The sequence below is a fragment of the Ornithorhynchus anatinus genome, chromosome 1 (assembly GCF_004115215.2).
Source record: "Ornithorhynchus anatinus isolate Pmale09 chromosome 1, mOrnAna1.pri.v4, whole genome shotgun sequence".
NCBI classification, from domain to species: Eukaryota; Metazoa; Chordata; class Mammalia; order Monotremata; family Ornithorhynchidae; genus Ornithorhynchus; species Ornithorhynchus anatinus.
This window is the reverse complement of record NC_041728.1, coordinates 8,233,161-8,253,563: the sequence shown is the minus strand read 5'-3', so window position 1 is coordinate 8,253,563 and position 20,403 is coordinate 8,233,161. Positions and strand designations below refer to the sequence as shown.

General features: G+C 42.4%; 1 protein-coding gene across 1 annotated transcript in view; it reads right to left on the bottom strand.

The window, feature by feature from the left end:
- The window catches only part of ST8SIA4 (ST8 alpha-N-acetyl-neuraminide alpha-2,8-sialyltransferase 4), a 132,231-nt gene that overhangs the window by 40,203 nt on the left and 71,625 nt on the right, over nucleotides 1-20,403 (bottom strand). Inside the window, exon 5 of the mRNA XM_029065222.2 lies at nucleotides 17,583-17,876. Coding sequence (XP_028921055.1) covers nucleotides 17,583-17,876 — 294 coding nt within the window. The remainder of the gene's footprint in view (nucleotides 1-17,582; nucleotides 17,877-20,403) is intronic.

Genomic DNA, 20,403 nt, shown 5'->3' with positions numbered 1-20,403 from the left:
AGCTACTGATTTAATTGTTACCCAGCCCGTGGTTGTCAGTGCTTCGTATTAATCGCTATAAGCAGGCATGGAAGTGATGGAAAAAAGAAAACACGAGAACAGTGTAGTGTAGTGGAAAGAGCATGGATCTGGGAGTCAGAAGGTCATGGATTCTAATCCTGCCTCTGCCGCTTGTCCCGTGTGTGGCCTTGGGTAAGTCACTTCACTTCTCAGTTCCCTTGTCTGTAAAATGGGGATTAAGGCTGCATGCTCTACGTGGGACAGGAACTGTGTCCCACCTGATTACCAGGCATCTAACCCAGCACTTAAGACAGAGCGTGGCACTTAGTAAGCACTTAATAAATACTGCTGGAAATAAAGGGAGCCTTTTAAATAGCAGAGGATGTTTATCTTGGCAGAGGTGTTGAAGTTTACTCGCCGACTCCTTCCCGAACTGGATATTGATCAGAGTCTTAACCTTCTTCTCCAGACTTATCTTTCAAGGACGAAAGTGTCACAGAGATTGTGGATTAATCCAATCTTTCCTCTCACTCTGCTGAAGTTGTAAAGAAGGAAGGCAAATATTGTTGCATTCACTTGGGTTTCTTCATCTAGTGGGCCACTCTAGCTGCACTGAGACCGACCCAATTTTGTGAGGAAACAGAAAGGACACAGGAGGCTGCGACTTCCCAACTTTGCTAAACGATGGTATGCCCAAGGTAAAGAGCGACAGAGTAATAATAATAATAATTGTGGTATTTGTTAAGCCACTGCTTGATTAGATCTGGGTTCTAATGCCAGCTCTAACATTTGCCTGCTGTGTGACTTTGGGCAAGTCACTTGACTTCTCTGAGCTTCGGTTTCCTCAACTGTAAAATGGCAATTCACTACGAGTTCTCCCTTTCATTCATTCATTCATTTTCGATCGTATTTATTGAGTACATTCTGTGTGCAGAGTACTACACTAAGCTCTTGGGAGAGTACATTATAACAATAATAATAATAATGTTGGTATTTGTTAAGCGCTTACTAGGTGCAGAGCACTGTTCTAAGCGCTGGGGTAGATGCAGGGTCATCAGGTTGTCCCACGTGAGGCTCACAGTCTTAATCCCCATTTTACAGATGAGGGAACGGAGGCACAGAGAAGTTAAGTGACTTGCCCACAGCCACACAGCTGACAAGTGGCAGGGTCGGGATTCAAACCCATGACCTCTGACTCCCAAGCCCATGCTCTTTCCACTGAGCCACGCTGCTTCTCAAGTGCTTGGGAGAGTACAGCACAAGAGAGTTGGTAGACACAGACCCTGTCCACGAGGAGTGTACAATCAATAACACGTCCCCTGCCCACAACAAGCTTAAAGTCTAGAGAGGGAGACAGACAATAATATCAATAAATAGCATATACATATATATAATCCCTCCTATTTAGACTGTGAGCCCCATTTGGGATAAGGACTGTGTTCAACCTGAGTGTCTTGTATCCATCCCAGTGCTGAGAAGGGTGCTGGGCATACAGTAAGCACTTAAAAATAATAATAATCATATTTGTGAAATACTATGTGCCAAGCACTGTATTAAGTGCTGGCAGATATAAGGTTGGACGCAGTCCCTGTTCCATATGCACTTAGTACAGTGCTTTGCATATACAGTACGCACTTAATAAATTTGATTGAATATAGGACTCACAGTAGCAGTAGCAAGAAGAACAGATGAGGAAACTGAAGCACAAAGTCAAGGGACTTGCCCAGAATGACACAGCAGGCATTTGGCAGATCTGGGATTAGAACCCAGACCCTCTGACTTCCTGAAGCAGGGCTGGAAAGTGCAAATCTCTGCTGATAGAGCCTTTCCCTAAGACTGTACAGTACTGTAGTCTGTAAACTACCCGTGGGCAAGGATCATGTCTACCAACTCTATTATATCATACTTTCCCAAGGGCTTACTTAGTACAGTGCTCTGCAGGCAGTATGCGCTCAATAAATTCACTGATTGATTGATTTGCCTTCAACACATCGAGATGCAAGTCAGACCAGGTTGCGTCATCACTCAGTCGACTGTATTTGCAGCCGACCTATGGAATACCAAGTTATAGAATGTGCTTCATTAGTGGCTTTTGCTTCTCTGACTCCTTGACGTGTTCAGCTTTGCGATTTAAAATAAAATACTCAATCTTCCTTCCCGGAAAGAATCCTGATGCACAACTGCAGATTTCAACTAAAAAGCTGGGGGTGGGTGGGTGGGGGGTGGGGAATAATTCTTCTTTTGTACTTTTAGGTGATCTACTTCGTAAATGGTAAAATTTTCCAATTTGGGGGTTGATTTTTGCATCACTTAAATGCTTATAGAAAGGCAGCAGCTACAGTTCAATCAATCCATCAATTGATTGCTTTATTGAGTGCTCTCTGCACAATAGGCCAAATATTCTGCTTGAAGATTTGCTAGCACTCTACCTGTCATCCCAGTTTTGAGAAACAACAGCAGGCAGCAAGTAATGATAGGGGGAATGATAAACTGTCTAAATCGAAAAGTCCCTTCATCAACAAATTCACATCTCCAGTGTTGAAAACCATTGACACCAAACATCATCAATCTCAGTCACTTAAAGCCTTATTATGCTTAAACTTAAATTAGGGACTAAGAAATGGGATCTGACTGGATTTGGAAGTCAATGTTTATTCAAAGATTGTTTTGTTGACTACTGTCTCTCAGACCTTTGATTTTTTTTTTTTAAATGGTATTTGTTAAGGAATTACTACAAGCCAGGCACGGTACTAAGAGCCGTGGTAGATACAAGATAATGAGTTAGGCATAGTCCCCGTCCCAGATAGGACTCACAGTCTTAATCCCCATTTTACAGATGAAGTAACTGAGGAACAGAGAAGCAATGCTGGCTAGTGGATAGAGCACAGGCCTGGGAGTCAGAGGACCTGGATTCTAACCCCAGCTCTGCCACTTGTCTGTTGTGTGACCTTGGGCACAGTCACTTCGCTTCTCTGTGCCTCAGTTACCTCATCTATAAAATGGGGGTTAACACTGTAAGCCCCAAATGGGACAGGGGCGGTGCCCAACCTGATTAACCCGTAACTATGCCAGCTTTTTAGTACAGTCTGGAACATAGTAATAGTTTAACAAAAACCATTTAAAAAGAAAAAAGTTAGGTGACTTGCCCAAGGTCACCTGGCAGACGAGTAGTGGAGCCAGGATTAGAATCCAAGTCCTCTGACTTTCACACCCGTGCCCTTACCACTAGGCCATACTGTTTCTCATTTCCTCACTTTGCTACCTGACGGGAGAATTATAATCAAGCAAAATGCAGTCAGACCCTTATGTGCTTCACCATTAGACAACTTCACAACATCATTAAAATCTGCCCTTTCCTCTCCATCCAAACTGCTACCATGTTAATCCTCCAAACATCCTATCCTGCCTTGATCATGGCATCGGCACTGTATCTCCCCACTCCAAACCATACTTCACTCTGCTGTACGCATCATTTTTCTAAAAAAAGTTCAGACCCCGTTTCCCCTCTCCTCAAGAACTTCTAGTGGTTGCCCATCCACCTCATCGTCCTCATCCGTAAAAGCTTCCTCATCTGTAAAATGGGGATTGAGACTGTAAACCCCACTTGGGACAACCTGATGACCTTGTATCTACCCCAGCGTTTAGAACAGTGCTTGGCACATAGTAAGCGCGTAACAAATACCATCATCATCATCCTGCATCATGAGAAGCAGAGTGGCTCAGTGGAAAGAGCACGGGCTTTGGAGTCAGAGATCATGGGTTTGAATCCCGGCTCTGCCACTTGTCAGCTGTGTGACTTTGGGCAAGTCACTTCACTTCTCTGTGCCTCAGTTACCTTTGGAGTCAGGGGTCATGAGTTCGAATCCCAGCTCTGCCCCTTGTCAGCTGTGTGACTGTGGGCAAGTCACTTCACTTCTCTGGGCCTCAGTTACCTCATCTGTAAAATGGGGATTATGAATGTGAGCCCCACCTGGGACAACCTGATTCCCCTGTGTCTACCCCAGCGCTTAGAATAGTGCTCTGCACATGGTAAGCGCTTAACAAATACCAACATTATTATTATTATCTGTAAAATGGGGATTAAGACTGTGAGCCCCACGTGGGACAACCTGATTCCCTTGTGTCTACCCCAGCGCTTAGAACAGTGCTCTGCACATAGTAAGTGTTTAACAAATACCAACATCATCATCATCCTGTGAGACATGGACTGTATCCACCAGATCACTTTGTATCTTCCCCAATGCTTAGAGTAGTGCCTGGCATAAACACTTAACAAACACCACAATTATAAATTATCATTGAATTACTTTTATATCTAGATAACAAGCGTGGGTAGCGTCTGAGATTCCCCGAGCCAGGTTAGTGGCAGTTCCAAACCGTTTAGTGTAATTACCCCAGTGCTTAGAATTCTATATTACAAATTATTTATTCAGATTAATACCTGTCTCCTGCTCTAGACTGTACGCTCGTCATGGGCAGGGAACATGTTTGTTTATTCTGCTGTATTGTTTTCTCCCAAGCACTTAGGGCACCGCTCTCTGCACATTACTAAGCACTCCATAAATTCAACTGATTGATTGATTATTGCCTGGCACATAGTAAGCACTTAAGGAATTCCATAAAAAAATTAAAAGACTGCCACGCCTGGAGACTGTAGCCAGACTGGTCTAGGATGAAGGGAGAGCAGGCAACATCTGTGGGGAAAGAGGAAAGGGGATGGTGAAATTTTATTGGTATTCTTTCTGCTTGATGGAGAATCGAGTAGTAGAAGACTCTTGATGGGAAACTGCAAGTGGATTATTCTTTGAGGTGATAGGCACATCATGGTCTGTGCATTAGGAAGGTGTTTGCATAAAACACTTTAATTATTTAGTTATGTGTTAATTGTTTCTAGCAAAAATATCCAACTGATTAATGTCACATCTGCCGTGGGTTCTGCTTAAGCATATGTTCCAGGAGAAACACGTAAAAAGGAAGGATTTGCACACTGAATCTCCATGCTGATTCCTGCGGAAAGTCACTTTTATGAGTAGGGAGCTGTCAAACGCACTATTTTTCTGAAGACTGTCGGAATGATCACTAGTAAGAAGCAGTAAAGGAGATCAGGACTGGAAGGAAATTGATTTCAAACTATTATGCCCTTCATTTATACTCTTTAAGCCAAGTTCTGCCCTCACATATGTCTTGAAGCACAAAAAGGTTAATGCCAAACAGGGCCGCTACAGGTTCAAGTCCCCGGAAAATCTTTTCAGCAACCTTTAATTAGACTGTTTACTCACTGTGGGCAGGGAATGTGTCTCCCAACTCTGTTACACTGTACTCTCCCAAGCACTTTGTATGGTGCTCTGCACCCAATAAGTGCTCAAGAAGTGTGATTGATTTTAATTCAATTTAATTTCATCTTAATTTTGAAAATTTATCAATTAGGAAGAAACCATCTCAATCAGTCAGTGGCATTCATTGAACGCTTACTGTGTGCAGAGCACGTACTAAGCTCGTGGGAGAGTATACCTGATAAGACCTGATAGACAACCTGATGACCTGATAGACCCTGATGAGAAGCAGCGTGGCCTAGTGGATAGAACCCAGGCCTGGGAGTCAGAAGGACCTGGGTTCTAATCCCGGCTCCAACACTTCTCTGCTGTATGAACCTAGGCAAGTCGCTTCATTTCTCTGGGTCTCAGTTACATCATCTGTAAAATGGGGATTAAGACTGTGAGCCCCCTGTGAGACTTGTTCTTTCAGATAAATGGGAACATCAGCGCTTAATACGATGCTTGAAAAAGTGTGATGCACATAGTAGGTACTCAATAAATAAACTGCACTGATTAATGGATTGATTGGAGTTGAATCCACCTCCAGAGTCACCCACAGTGCTCAACGCTTAATACAGTGTTTAGCACATAGTTCTTGGAGGAGAACACTGGAAGCAAAGGACACTTTCCCATCATCAAGATGCTTACAAGCCCTAGACAGAGTTCTCCCCCGACACCTCAAAGAGCACCAGTACTTAAAAAATGGCTAAAGGGGAATTTCTTTTTTGAACAATTTAGTTGGGAATAATATTATTCCCACTGGAAGTCATAAAGTTTTCTACTTAAAATGTAGAGGGAGAGGGTGGCATATTGGAGCAATACGTTCTGATATATTTGTGAGCAGAGAGGAAATAATGGACACTTTCGTTTCCTTGTTCGTTGAACCCTCAACGGGTTCTGAGCAGAGTATCGAGACCTCAGTGGCAGTTTGGTGAAGATGTTAGCCAAGAATTCACTGACAATTATTGCCAAGAGGAGATTTTTTACCTATCACTGAGGACAGGATAATGACACTGGCATTTGGACTGGCTATCCTAAAGAAATTTTACATTTTTTCCCCTGTAATGACTAAATATTCAGAAAGTTAAAGGGATAAAAAGAGGAGAGAAATGTCACGGGTGTTCTAATATCGTGAACCACAAATCAAAGAGGTATCTAAGACTCTTAAATTGGGAGGCTCATGTGGGACAAGGACTGTGTCTGGTTTGGTTATCTTGTATCCACGCAGCACTTACCACAGCAATTAGAACAGTGCTCAGCGCTTAGAACAGTGCTCGGCACATAGTAAGCACTTAACAAATACCATCATTATTATTAGTAATAGGACAATGTTAGGCAATGGTTTAACAAATACCATTTTAAAATAAAATAATTAAAATAGTAATAGCAAATATCCATCATTTGATTCATCAAATTGATAGTATTTACTGAGCTAATCATATTGGGCTTAGACTGTTTACTCAATGTAGGCAGGGAATGTGTCTACCAACTCTGTTATACTGTACTCTCCCAAGCTCTTTGTATGGTGTTCTGCCCACAGTAAACACTCAACCTTTACCTTTGATTAGGTTCCAGACACTGCAATAAGCCCTCGAGAAGTACAGAAACATTTGCAAAAATGCTACTTGTGGTAAAATATAGGTATTTTTTCTTTTTTTAAAGGAACATAATATTGTGCTTCTACTGTGCATCTCAGAGTTTTGAGCAAAGACTAGAGATATTCAATTGCAATTATTGAGAGCTTACTGTGGGCAGAACACTGTACTAAGCACTTGGAAAGTACAATTCAGCAACAAATAGAGACAATCCCTGCCAAAACGGGCTCACAGTCTAGATATTACCTAGTCCTTTCAAGCTCTACTATTTAGCACTTAACACATTCACACATCCATCCTTTTATTCTCTCCTTCCTCCTCTCTGTATCCATTTAGTGCTTGTCTCCCCAGAGGATTGCAAGCTTCTTGAGGGAAGAGACTGTGCACTCTAACTAAGTGCCCTGTTCAGTGATTTGGACACAGTGGGCTCGATAAATAATTAATATCGATAATATTACGTCATATGAACTGGTGCCATCTTGGTTTGGGCTAATCTCGTTGAAAGAGAGTTTCTCTATCAGATATACGTTATGGGGGTTTATGCCAGTCTCCGGTTTGAGGATTACTGGAAGATCTGGTTTGATCAAGGAGCACAGTGGATCAAACTACAGATGTTCCAGCTAGAAGACTAGCTCTCCCATGCCATAAGGCTGGAATCTAGCTCAATTTTAGCATCTCCAGGTCAATATGGCCCCAAGAAAAAATAGCAACTCCACCAATGCTCTAGCCCAATACTAACCAAAATTACTCTAGACTGGAAGCGCACTGTGGGCAGGGAATGTATCTGCTTATTGTTATATGGTACTGTCCCAAGCACTTAGTACAGTGTTTGGCACACAGTAAGCACTCAACAAATACCACTAAATGAAAGAATGACTTTTCAGTTCCCCGTCAGAGGCTCTGCCTCAAAAACTTAAATTTGTATATCAAAGAGATTAATCCATCAGAAAGCATGTTTTAAAACTACAATTTACTTGTGGGATTACAGGACAATTACCTTTCTTGGCAGTGACTTTGGAAAATACAATATTTAATAAAGTCTACCCTTCGACTGAAGAGATGAATTCCTAGTGTTGACCTTCTTCATAATTGCAAAATATCAATCCTTTCATTTCAATGTCTGTTTACATGAAAATATTAGATGTTATTAAATGACACGGAAAGAGAGAACAAAGCAATTAAAATATATCCCATGCAGTACGGTAAAAATATGGATGGATTATTACTTTCTGGCATCTCAAAAACATAAGATTATGTCTGCCAAAAATAGGAATGAGAAATAGGTTAAACAATTCATTCAAATTGACAAAAATCAGATTGAAATGTAAACACTTTAAAATTCTTGCCAGAATTATGCTAAAAAGATCCTATATTTAAATCATTCTTAAAATCTTCCATTTCCTAAAAAATGATTTTTAAAAAATGATTCTAGTCAAATCTTCTATGTGCATCCTCAGTTATAATATGATGCCATATTAAATTTTTATTCTAGGAGGCTTGCTAAGGAAGATAATAATTGTGTTGTGCTCACTCTTCCCCCACCCCTATCCATCTCCTCTTCCAAGAGGTTCTATGGATAGTTCTTGAAACATGGGTTATACAGGCCATTAACAAAATTAAAAAAAGAAACTGGGTAATTTCTGTGAACCAAGAACTGAGATAGAAAGCAGATGTGAAATTGGTCCCTAGACATTAAGATGACGACTCAGTCACATATTTCCCAAGGCCTCTATGCTTTAGGTTAGCATTTGTGAAATCTATAAGCTCTGGGCTGTAATTGAAATGTTCCACGGGGAGTATTATGGGGCTAATATTCCTCTTGAGTTTTTTTTTCTTTTATAACCATTCAACTAAAAGTTATTTGTAAAGGATAATCCCACTTGATCAACTTGAGGCTTGGGTTTGCACATCTAACAAAGTCACTGGAAATCACGATTAAGGTCCTTCCTTATCAAATAAAATGGAGAAAAAAATATCAGTGGGGCCAAAAGGCCTTTCTCCCATTAACTGCTCATTGATGAGAACAGCAACAACAACAACGAAGCAACAACAGAACAGCAACAAGAACAACCACAACACAACAACAATAATAATATGTGACATTTAAGTGCTTACTATGTGTCACAGAGTGCTGGGGTAGATACAAGATAATCAGGTCAGACAGTCCCTGTCCCACATGAGGCTCACACCCTAAGTAGGTGGGAGAACCAAGTATTGCATTCTCATTCTCAGGGAGGAAACTGAGGCACAAAAATGTTAAATGACTTACCCAAGGTCACACAAAAAAAGGCAAGCTGGAGCTGGGATTAGAATTCAGGTCATCTGACTCTCAGGCCCATGTTCTTTCCACTGGGCCACACTGCTTTGTTGATTATCTGTCCTACCAAGCTAGTTGAAGGCACTTCCGTAGCCTGTTAAATAGGACACAATGCAACTCAACTGTCACCATGAGATTATCCTTTCAGATCCAGGTTTCTCTTTTGGGGGGATCTTTTTACATCATCCCTTCAGCTCAGACTTACGCATGTCTCCTCTAGATTTAGTTAATCTGATTTTGGATGGGTTTCAAGACACTAACAAGAAACAACTGGAGTTTATTAGTCAATAAGGAACCCTTATGACTTCAGTGACGGTTAGTCTTATCATCAGAATCTCATGTAACTCCCAACCGCCTACATATGGAGGCGAAGCAGCAGTTGTAATACTCAGCGTGAAAGGTGGCAGATTGAAGTGCTGGGAAACTCTAAGCAGCGGGGATAGTTCCCGAACGCGTCGGATAAGGCATACACACTGCTGCTTCAAAGGAGGTTCTTTATTTCTGGATGGTTTTCACGGTTTCTTATCCAAAAGTGCTTGAGATCCTCATTGATCCACTCGTTTTCCCTTTGTTGCATTTGCCCTGAGAGCTTTGGGAGACAGGCTGAGAAGATGGACGTTCGCCAGCGAGGCCAGAGAATAAAGCTTCTGGTTTTTCATTATTCTGCTCGACGTGGACTCAGGTCAATCGGTCAATCGTATTTAATAATAATAATGATAATTATGGTACTTGTTAAGCACTTACTTTGTGCCAAGCACTGTTCTAAGCCCTGGGATAGGTACAAGTCAGTCAGGTTGGACACAGTCCCTGTCCTACATGGGACTCACGGTCTCAATCCCCATTTTATAAATGAGGTAACTGAGGTCCAGAGAACGTTGGTATTTAACGTTGGTATTTGTTAAGCGCTTACTATGTGCAGAGCACTGTTCTAAGCGCTGGGGTAGATACAGGATAATCCGCTTGTCCCACGTGAGGCTCACAGTTAATCCCCATTTTACAGATGAGGTAACTGAGGCACAGAGAAGTTAAGTGACTTGCCCACAGTCACACAGCTGACAGGTGGCAGAGCCGGGAGTCGAAGCCATGACCTCTGACTCCGAAGTCCAGGCTCTTTCCAAAGTGACTTGCTCAAGGTCATATGGTAGGCATATGGAGGAGCTGGGATTAGAACCCAGGTCTTTCTGACTTTCAGGCCTGTACTCTGTCCACTACGCCACATTGCTTATCTCCTTTATTGAGCACTTACTGTTTACAGAGCACTGTACTAAGAGCTCAGGACAGAAAAATACAACAGAGTTGGCTGACACGTTCTCTGCCCACAACCGGCTAGAAGAAAGGTTGTTCTCGGGCCATCCTTCCCAATCTGTGCCCCATTTTTCTCTTTTTCTTTTTTTTTTAAATAGTATTTATGAAGGGCTTACTATATGCCAGGCACTAAACTAAATTCTGGGATAGACACAAGATAATCGGATTGGACACAGCACCCGTCCTTCATAGGGCTCACAGTCTTCACCCTCATTTTACAGAGGAGGTAACTGAGGTCCAGAGAAATGAAGTGACTTGCCCAGAGTCACATAACAGTCATGTGGCAGAGCCTGGATTAGAACCCAGGTCCTCTGACTCCCAACCTCCTCTCCCTGCCACAAAAAGAGCCTTTCTCATCACTAAAGAGCAACTTCCAAAGTCCTCCCACATCTGAAGCACTGGAATCCAGATTTCTACACATCTGTGCCTGTTTACGGACCAAGAGATTGCTGTGGGATTGAATCCCTGTTCTCCCTACTATTTAGACTGGAAGCCCCATGTGAGACAGAGATTAGGTCCAGCCTGATTAATTTGTATCTACCCCAGCGCTTAGAACAGTGCATGACACATACTAAGTGCTTAATAATGTAATAATAATTCTACCAAATCTGTTGTATTGAACTCTCCCAAGTGCTTAGTGCAGGGCTCTGCACACAGTACGAGCTCAATAAATACCACTGATTGAATACTTCTCGTGATAATAGTGTGGGAGGAGTGAAGAGGGAAGGAGAGACAAAAAAAGAAACCCTAATGAAGTTGGTTCCTGACACCAGAGCTTAGGGGCTTTGCTAAAGATCACATGGGACAGAAAGAGGCAAACAGCTCATGTAGAAACCACTTTCCCTTCATTTCTCTTTTCCACACTTCAGAATTTGTTCTCTTTCTCCACGTCCTCCTTTGCCCAATCATTGGTATTTATTGAGCACTGACTGTGGACAGAACACTGTAATAATAATAACTGTGGTATTTGTTAAAGGCTTACTATGTACCAGTCACTGTACTGAGCGCTGGGGTGGATACAAGCAAATCAGGTTGGACACAGTCCCTATACCACAAAGGGCTCACAGTCTTTAATCTTCATTTTACAGTTGAGGGAACTGAATCACAGAGAGGTGACTTGCCCAAGGCCATACAGCAGACAAGTAGCGGAGCCAGGATTAGAACGCATGACCTCCTGACTCCCAGGCCCGTGCTCTATCCACTAGGCCATGCTGCTTCTGGGAGAACACAGTACAACAGGTCGCAGTCCTGCAGGAAAAAAGGCCCACATGAACCTGTCGCACTGTACTGTCAGAAGTTAACCCATCAGGAGTAAATTAGGTACTTAAATAAAGAACAAGACTCCAGTAGTTACCCTTTCTTTCAAATTACACTTCTCTTCCATTTCATTGGTGACTCACATCACCTTTTTTGGCCTCGGTTTCACCCGAATTAAAATTGGAGCTGCCTTTCATCTTTACCACCTGAATGATTTTTCCATCCTGCTTTAACGGCGCCAGAGATTTGGGATGCTATCACCACGGGCTTTGTAAATCCACAGCTTTGTAACCATTCCTCTGGCTGCGTATCTATGGCAGGGAGGAAGCTGAATTGCTCAGAAGACAGGCCTGGGGCCCATAATAATAATAATGATAATAGTATTTGTTAAGCACTTACCATGTACGAGGCACTGTATTAAGTACTGGGATGGGGACAAGCAAATCGGGTTGGACACAGTCCCTGTCCCAGATGGAACTCACAGTCTCCATCCCCATTTCACAGATAAGGGAACTGAGGCACAGAAGTGAAGTGACTTGCCCAAGGCCACACTGTGGCAGAGGCAGGATTAGGACGCATGATCTTCTGACTCCCAGGTCTGTGCTCTAGCCACTAAGCCAGAAGCTGCAAGGCTGAGCTGCTCCTTTTAGAGTGTGAAGAAGTGACCCCACGGGATGCTCTGGTCAACTCCTCAGGACCCTCCAGTGGTTGCCCACCCACTTTTGCATAAAACAGAAACTCCTCAAACTCGGCTTTAAAGCACTCAATCACCTCGCCCTCTCATGTCTCACCTCACTAGTCTCCTACTCTAACCCAGCCTGCACACTTCGCTTCTCTAATGCCAGCTTTCTCACTGTACGCTGATCTCATCTATCTCGCCGCCTATCTCTTGTGCACGTCCTGCCTGTCCTGAAATGCTCTCCTTCCAGTGCTTAGAACAGTGCTTCGTACATAGTAAGCGCTTAAACACTATCATCATTATATCTGACAGACAGTTACCCTCCTCCCTTCAAAGCCTTATTAATGGCATAGCTCTTCCAAGAGGCCTTCCCTGAAGAAGCCCTCCTTTCCTCTTCTCTTCTGTGATGCCTTGACTTGCTCCTTTTATTCATTCATTTATTCAATTGTATTTATTGAGCACTTACTGTGTGCAGAGCACTGTACTAAGTGCTTGGAAAGTACAATTCAGCAACAGAGACAATCCCTGCCCACAACGAGCTCACAGCCTAGAAGGGGGGAGACAGACAACAAAACAAGTTCATCCCCCTTACTGGCCCCACAGCGCTTAGGTACATAGCTGTAATTTCAGTCATTTATATTAATGTCTGTCTCACCCTCTAGACTGCAAGCTCATATGTCTATTATATTGTTGCACTGTATTCTCTCAAGTGTTTAGTACAGTGCTCTGCACACAGTAAGGGCTCAGTAAACACGATTGACTAACTCAACCGCAAGCTTTCTAGAAATGACAAACTCAGTCTTTCCGTGGGAGTGCTTGACAGGTTTAAGACTCAGGAACAACCTGTGAACCAGTTTCCCCACACAAGGAGTGAGTCCTAGTGGATAGAGCATGGACCTGGAAGTCAGAAGGGCCTGGGTTCTAATCCCAGCTCAGCCTCTTGTCTCCTGTGTGATCTGGGGCAAGTCACTCCATTTCTCTGGGCCTGAGTTAACTCATCTGTAAAATGGGAATTGAGACTGTGAGTCCCACCTGGGACAGGGATTGTGTCCAACCTGATGTACATGCATCCAATCCAGTGCTTAGTACAGTTCCTGGCACACAGTAAATGCTTAACAAATACCATTAAGAACTATCGGCTTAGAAAAGACCAAAAATACATGATGCATGTCCAGGGATAATAATTGACTTTGTTCCATGGTTACAATTGGAGAGGAAAACATTGGCAAAATCTGTGGGAGGAAAAAACAGAGAAGACATCCCCTCCAAGCCCCTGGAAGCAAACTCCTCTGGGGTGGTGGAGGGTGAAGGGCCCCACAGTTTTCTGACCTTAACTCCCACACATACTCACCTGACAAGACCTGAGAGTTTCCAGTCAGACTGAAAATACCCAAAGTGGTGGTTTTCTGATCTATAATCTCTTTGAAGTCTGACAGTCTATAAATGGAGAAGCAGCATGGTCTAGTAGAAAGAGCACGGACCTGGGAGTTAGAAGACCTGGGTTCTAATCCCAACTCTGACAAATGCTTGCTGCGTGACCTTGGGCAAGTCATTTCACTTCTCCGTGCCTCGGTTTTCCTCTTTTCCCTCCTACTTAGACTGTAAACCCCATTCTGGACAGGGACTGTGTCCTACCTAATTCACTCTTATCTACCCCAGACCTTAGAACAGTGTTTGACACAAAGTAAGTGCTTAACAAATAATATGAATGACAAGTGAATAAATAATAAATTGTATTTATTAAGCATTTACTGTGTGTGCAGAACACTGCATTAAACATTTGGGAGAGCACAAGATAATAGAGTTGGAGTTAACAATCTCCCTTCCCAATCCTCAAACCCCTAAAATCCCTTCCCCATTCACTCGCACAATGAAAATCCGGCACCTCTGCCCTTGCCTAATATTGGCTGAAGGGCAAACTCTCTTTGCAGGTTCACAAAGACCACTTGGATGAGTTAGTGGCACTGGGGCTTGGATTTTTATGTTGCCTGTCAAGTTTGAGGGAAGAAATTGGAGTCTGAATCTTAGGGGAGCTTTGTTTTACTAATAATTACTATTATTGTCCTATTTGTTAAGCGCTTATTATGTACCAAGCACTGCAGTAGGGATGGGAGTAGATACAAGTTAATCAGATTGCGCACAGCCCCGTCCCATATGGGCCTCACAGTCTAGGAGGGAGGGAGAATAGGCATTTGATCGCTATTTCACAGGTGAGGAAACTGAGGCACAGAAAAGTTAAATGACTCGCCCAAGATCACAGTGTAGGTAAGTGGCAGAGCGGCTACCACGTTAATGCATCGGCCTCCTTGCTGGCCTTCCAGCCTCCTGTCTCTCCTCACTCCAGTCCATACTTCACTCTGCTGCCCGGATCACTTTTCTACATAAACACTCAGGACATGATTCTCCACTCCTCAAGAAACTCCAGTGGTTGCTCATCCAACTCCACATCAAACAAAAGCTCTTCACCATTGGCTTTAAAGCACTCAGTCACCTTGCCCTCTCGTACCTCACCTTGTTTCTCTCCCTACTACAACCCAGAGGGCCCATTTTGCTCTTCTAATGCTGAACTTCTCTCTGTGCCTTGAGCTCACCCCTCACCGTTTTACCTCTGACCTGGAACACCCTCCCTCCTCAAACCCGACAGGCAGTGACTCTCCTCTCGTTCAAAAGCTTATTGAGGGCGCATCTCCTCCAAGAGGGCTTCCCAGACTAAGCCTCCCTTTCCTCTCCTCCCATTCCCTTCTGCAACTCCCAGACTTGCACCCTTTGTTCAACCCCCGTCCCAGCCCCACAGCACTTTTGTCGATATCTGTAATTTATTTATTTATATTAATGTCTGTTCCCACCCCGCCTGACTGTAAACTCATTGTTGTCCAGGGAATATGTCTGTTTAGCGTTGTACTGTACTCTCCCAAGCGGTTAGTAGAGTGCTCTGAACACAGAAGCCCTCAATAAATGCGATTTTATGAATGAATTAATGAGATTAGAACGCAGGTTTCCTGACTCCCGGACATGTTCTATTTCCACTAGGCCATGCTATTTCTCACACTGGCCTCATCACTCTTCACTCAGACAGGATATAACATATCAGTATCAGAGCCAAACATTTTACCCAAGGGTCTTCTCTTGAGGTAATTCCCCAAGAAAAACGCTCTGGGCTGTTCTAGACAAAGTCAACTCTATGTAGGCATGCATAGGACTGGCTGAGTCCCCTAAGCTTTTCTCTGAACCTTAATAAAAGTGAAAAATCATCATGAGAAAAACTTTGCCCACACCCACTGCAAGTTCATGCAGCAGTTGCACTCGATTAGGTCCGAGATGTGATTGACATCAATTGCGGTTTCACTTTCATGTTGCAAAATCATTTGTTTTTCCTTAAAGAGATGTTTTTCCCCTTCTTCTTTTAGCAGAACCTGAAGATCCTATCAAACATTTCAGAAATAAGCATGTTAAAGAATCCAGCCCCCGAGCAAGGTGGTTACTGGGTTCAGATGGTCCGAAGGAAAGCAGTGATTAAAGTCATTTTTTCCTCTAAGGAAAGGTATCAGAAGTTGGACAGAGAGGGAGAAAGCAAACAAAATGAAACCCATCAACGAATCATCTTATAGCTCCGAGGGCAGAATCCGGCCTGAACTGACTCAGAGTAAAGCAGGCATTTCAATTGTAATATTATCTCAAGCAACACCGGTTTAGAAATAATCAGACCTACTGGCTCTCCTAGAAATTCCTTCCCACAGTACCTTCGTCATCATTACCCCTCTCAGCTCCATTTCTCCTGGAGTTCTAATGAAGAGCCATGAATCCTGATTGGCCTCTTGTGAGCATCCAAGAAAAAAGAAGTATCAACAGGCTGATTCTTAACTCACTTCACTCAATGGTATCTATTGAGCACTTACTGTGTGCACAACACTGTACTATAAGCGCTTGGAAAGTAGCTTGGCACAGGCCTGGGAGTTAGAAGGCTCTGGGTTCTAATCCCGGCTCTGCCTCTTGTCCGTTGGGTGACCTTGGGCAAATCACTTCACTTCTCTATGCCTCAGTTACCTCATTTGTAAAATGGGGATTGAAACTGTGAGCCCTATGAGAGACGTGGACTGTGCCCAACCTGATTATTTTATACCTACCCCAGAGCTTAGAACAGTGCCTGGCACACAGTAAGTGCTAAACAAATACCTTAAAACAATTGAGAAGTTGTTTTAGGATTCTTAACCACTCTCAACCAAGAAGAGGAGCTTGCCTAGTTCCCCCTCTATACTGTAAGTTCGCTGTGGACACAGAATGTGTCTGTTGATAATAATAATGATGATGGTATTTGTTAAGCGCTTACTATGTGTGAAGACTGTTCTAAGCGCTGGGCAGGGGCTACAAGGTGATCAGGTTGTCCCATGTGCGGCTCACAGTCTTAATCCCCATTTTACAGATGAGGTAACGGAGGCACAGAGAATTAAGTGACTTGCCCAAAGTCACACGGCTGACAAGTGGCGGAACCAGGATTAGAACTCATGACCTCTGATTCCCAAGCCCTTGGTCTTTCCTCTGAGCCGCGCTATTAAAATTGTTCTCTCCCAATCAATCAGTACAGTACTCTGCACACAGCAAATGCTTAATAAATACTATTGCTTGATTGATTGGGAGCACATTAAGATGTAGCAGTCCAGCCAGGATACATTCACTCTGCCTCCAGGTGGCATTGAATTGCTTCTTCAATACTCTTAGTATTTTGGACTTTTTAGTAGCGGCTGGAAGCTATTTTTTGTTTTCTAACAACAAGACTCTTGATTGTAGGTGGAACTCATCTTCTTTCTCAGACGGGCAGGTAAAAACACAGCCATCCAAATTTTGCCCCAAGGGAATGAGAAAGATTACTACACTCCCATTTCCCCTTTCTCTAGTGTTTTGAGCTTACCCTAGTGCTTTAGAAAGGAAGAGGACTGAAAAGAAAAATACATTTACAGCAAAGCAAATTTAAATTCATGGAACGAGCACTTCAGCTTAAAGAGAATCAAAATATAGAGTCCTTTCAAAGTTTACTAAAGGGTTTTCCTGTCTGGGGAAAATTTTTAGTTATGAGTTCCATTGTGCCAAGGACAGAGCAGGCTTTTCCAGACACTTACCCTCTGACAGCATGAATAAGTCTCAGTGATGGATAGGCAGTTCGCACTTTCAATTTATTCTTAAGGATTAAGGCATTAACCCACTCCACATGCTTCTCTCCGCCTTTGACCATGAAAGCAGGGATCCAAAGGACACTGTCATTCAGCATGGATAGTCTATGCACAAATTTTTCTCTGTCACTTTCATTCCGAAAGCCTCCAAACGCTCTTTGTACAACTGATGGATTCATGGTAATAAAATCAGATTTAGTTCCCACATCGGCAGCAAACTCCACCACAGGAGCTAGATTGCACCTGAAGAGGAAGACATGAATGGATAAATGAAAAATAAATATGAACCACTCACTCCTACAAAGAAAGGCTGGGGATGAACAAGCATGTCTGTTTCAAACCAAGCGAGAAAAACCCACCAAGAATAACTGTAGGGATATCATGTCATAGATGTCACACAGTACTTCACAGAAATTGGAAACTCTTTTTTCCTGCAAATCATTCCGGCTCAGCAAATACCGTACAGGGCATTCAGAAACAAGTCATTTTTAAAATCGGATTTTGTATCTAAGAAAAATGATCATTTATAGAACCACTAACTACATCTATTCAATTTACTATCTCTGGTTGCTCTTTTTACCTATATTGACAGAACCATGCAAGTAGAACTTATTCTTCCATTTAACTAGAACAAGGGGTACACAAGGAGCATTTACTTTTTGTTATACAGCAGGCAAACTCCAAAGAATTGAAATATATTCTGCAGTGAAAAGTGTACAGTTGGAGGTCTTAATAAATCCCACGGTTCTTCCCCACTGAAGTTGGGCTAGACCAACTGGACAAAGACACAGTTTTTGTATAACCACAGATGAAGGCAAAAATGACCTGCTCCAAAAACATCTTCCAGAACCTAGAAAAGAATGAGAGAAACTAGGTTTAAGGTTAAAAATCCCTTCCCTGGTTTATAGGGACAGATATCTGCTGTAAGACAAAAAAAAGCAATATACATTATCAATCGATATCAAATGATTCTGGAATATTGATCATTTATACTTGCCTTAAAAATTACATGACTTATAGGTTAGAAATGTATTCAGCCAATGGATGAAAACAATAGAATTTATTCCCACAGTTATGCATACCACAAAAATTTATATTTAGGTTGTGAAGAGAAGTAAGCTTTCATTGATTCATCTAGTGTTTCGTTTTTGCAGTTTTCAATGAATTGTAAAAGCTTCTCACATTTCCACTTGATAATCTCTTTCTAGTGCATTTCATCATATTAATTAAATTCTCAAAATGTTCAAATTTTAATTAAAGATGTGAATTGTGCAATGGACTGTTAAAATATATTGACTTATGTAACTCTTCTGTTTCAAGTTAATTAATACTGCCCTACTACTTTTCCAGATCTTTATTGCATTCATTATTCCACAGAAAACTATAGTTCAAAAAAATAGGAAGAGATTCTGGCTCTTCAATCATGGACTTGTAAGGAAAATTTTTTAAAAACCCAGTTCCATCACAAATCTTCAAAAATAAAATGATTAAAATCAAATCATCCCCCAAAATCTGATTGTCTGGAAAAACAAAAGCAAAAATTGGATTTTCCACCATGTCCTCCACATCTTTCCATGACAACCGGTCTATTCATTGAGCTGATTTTGATATCTGGAATCTTCAGGGATTTCCGTGTTTTGGACAATTGGACTTTGGTTGTTTCGATGTCGATAATTTGTTCTCCGACCTCATGAAATAGACCTCATTACTTCCCTGAAACATCTTCATTGTTTCCATGAAGATTTCCATGTTCAGACTGACTACTTTCCCCAGCAAATACGGTATAATTTTTCTAGCTCTAGCTCAGGGAAACAATCTTCTTGCTAAAGGTCGACTGCAGGGACGCAAATTTCATAATTAGCCACCTTGGAAATTGAAGGATTTTAAAAGAGAACTTCAAGGATCTCAAACCTTCCAGGAACAATAGAGGCTCCAAATAACTTGACTCTATTAAAACGCAAGAGAGAGAAGAAAAGAGAAAGCCTAACAACTTCATTGAATAGACAGCTACTGATACACAGTAGCTTCTCTACATAGACGCATCTCTTTTCAGTTAAGAAAACGGTGATGTGTATAGAAAAATATAGTATCATTTCCTTGTAAGACGAAGGAGTCTTTAGACAGCTCGGTCCACCGTGCAGTTCCTCAGTAATATGATTACAGAACATTTCTCCTTCAGTGATAAAGTGTCTGTCTTTCATTTCTTCCATCACTGAGGCTGAACCAACCTTGTAACAAAGGCCTAAGAACTTCTACATTTTGACTTTTTACTTTCAGCAGCATAAACTCATTTTTCTGTCTGTTACCTATTTTTTTTTTGCCTTGGAGTTCATATGAGGAAGCTTCATTGGTATATTTTCTCTTTCTCTTTCACTCCACCAAAACTGCCCTAAGTCACCAAGGATTTCCTTGGATCCTCTCTCCATCAGCCTCTACTCCATCCTAATCCTCCTCGACCTCTCAGCTGCCTTCAACACTGTTGTCCACCGCCTTCTGGAAACATCATCCAATCTCAGCTTCACTGACACTGTCCTCTCCTGGTTCTCCTCCTATCTCTATGGCCACTCCTTCTCAGTCTTTTTCATGGGCTCCTCCTCTGCCTCCCACCCTCTAACTGTGGGAGCCCCCTCCTGACTCAGTTCTGGGTCCCCTTGTATTCTCCATCTACACCCACTCCCTTGGAGAATTCATTCGTCCTCTATACGGACGATTCCAAATCTGTATCTCCAGCCTTGATCTCGCTCCTTCTCTGCAGTCTCATATTTCCTCC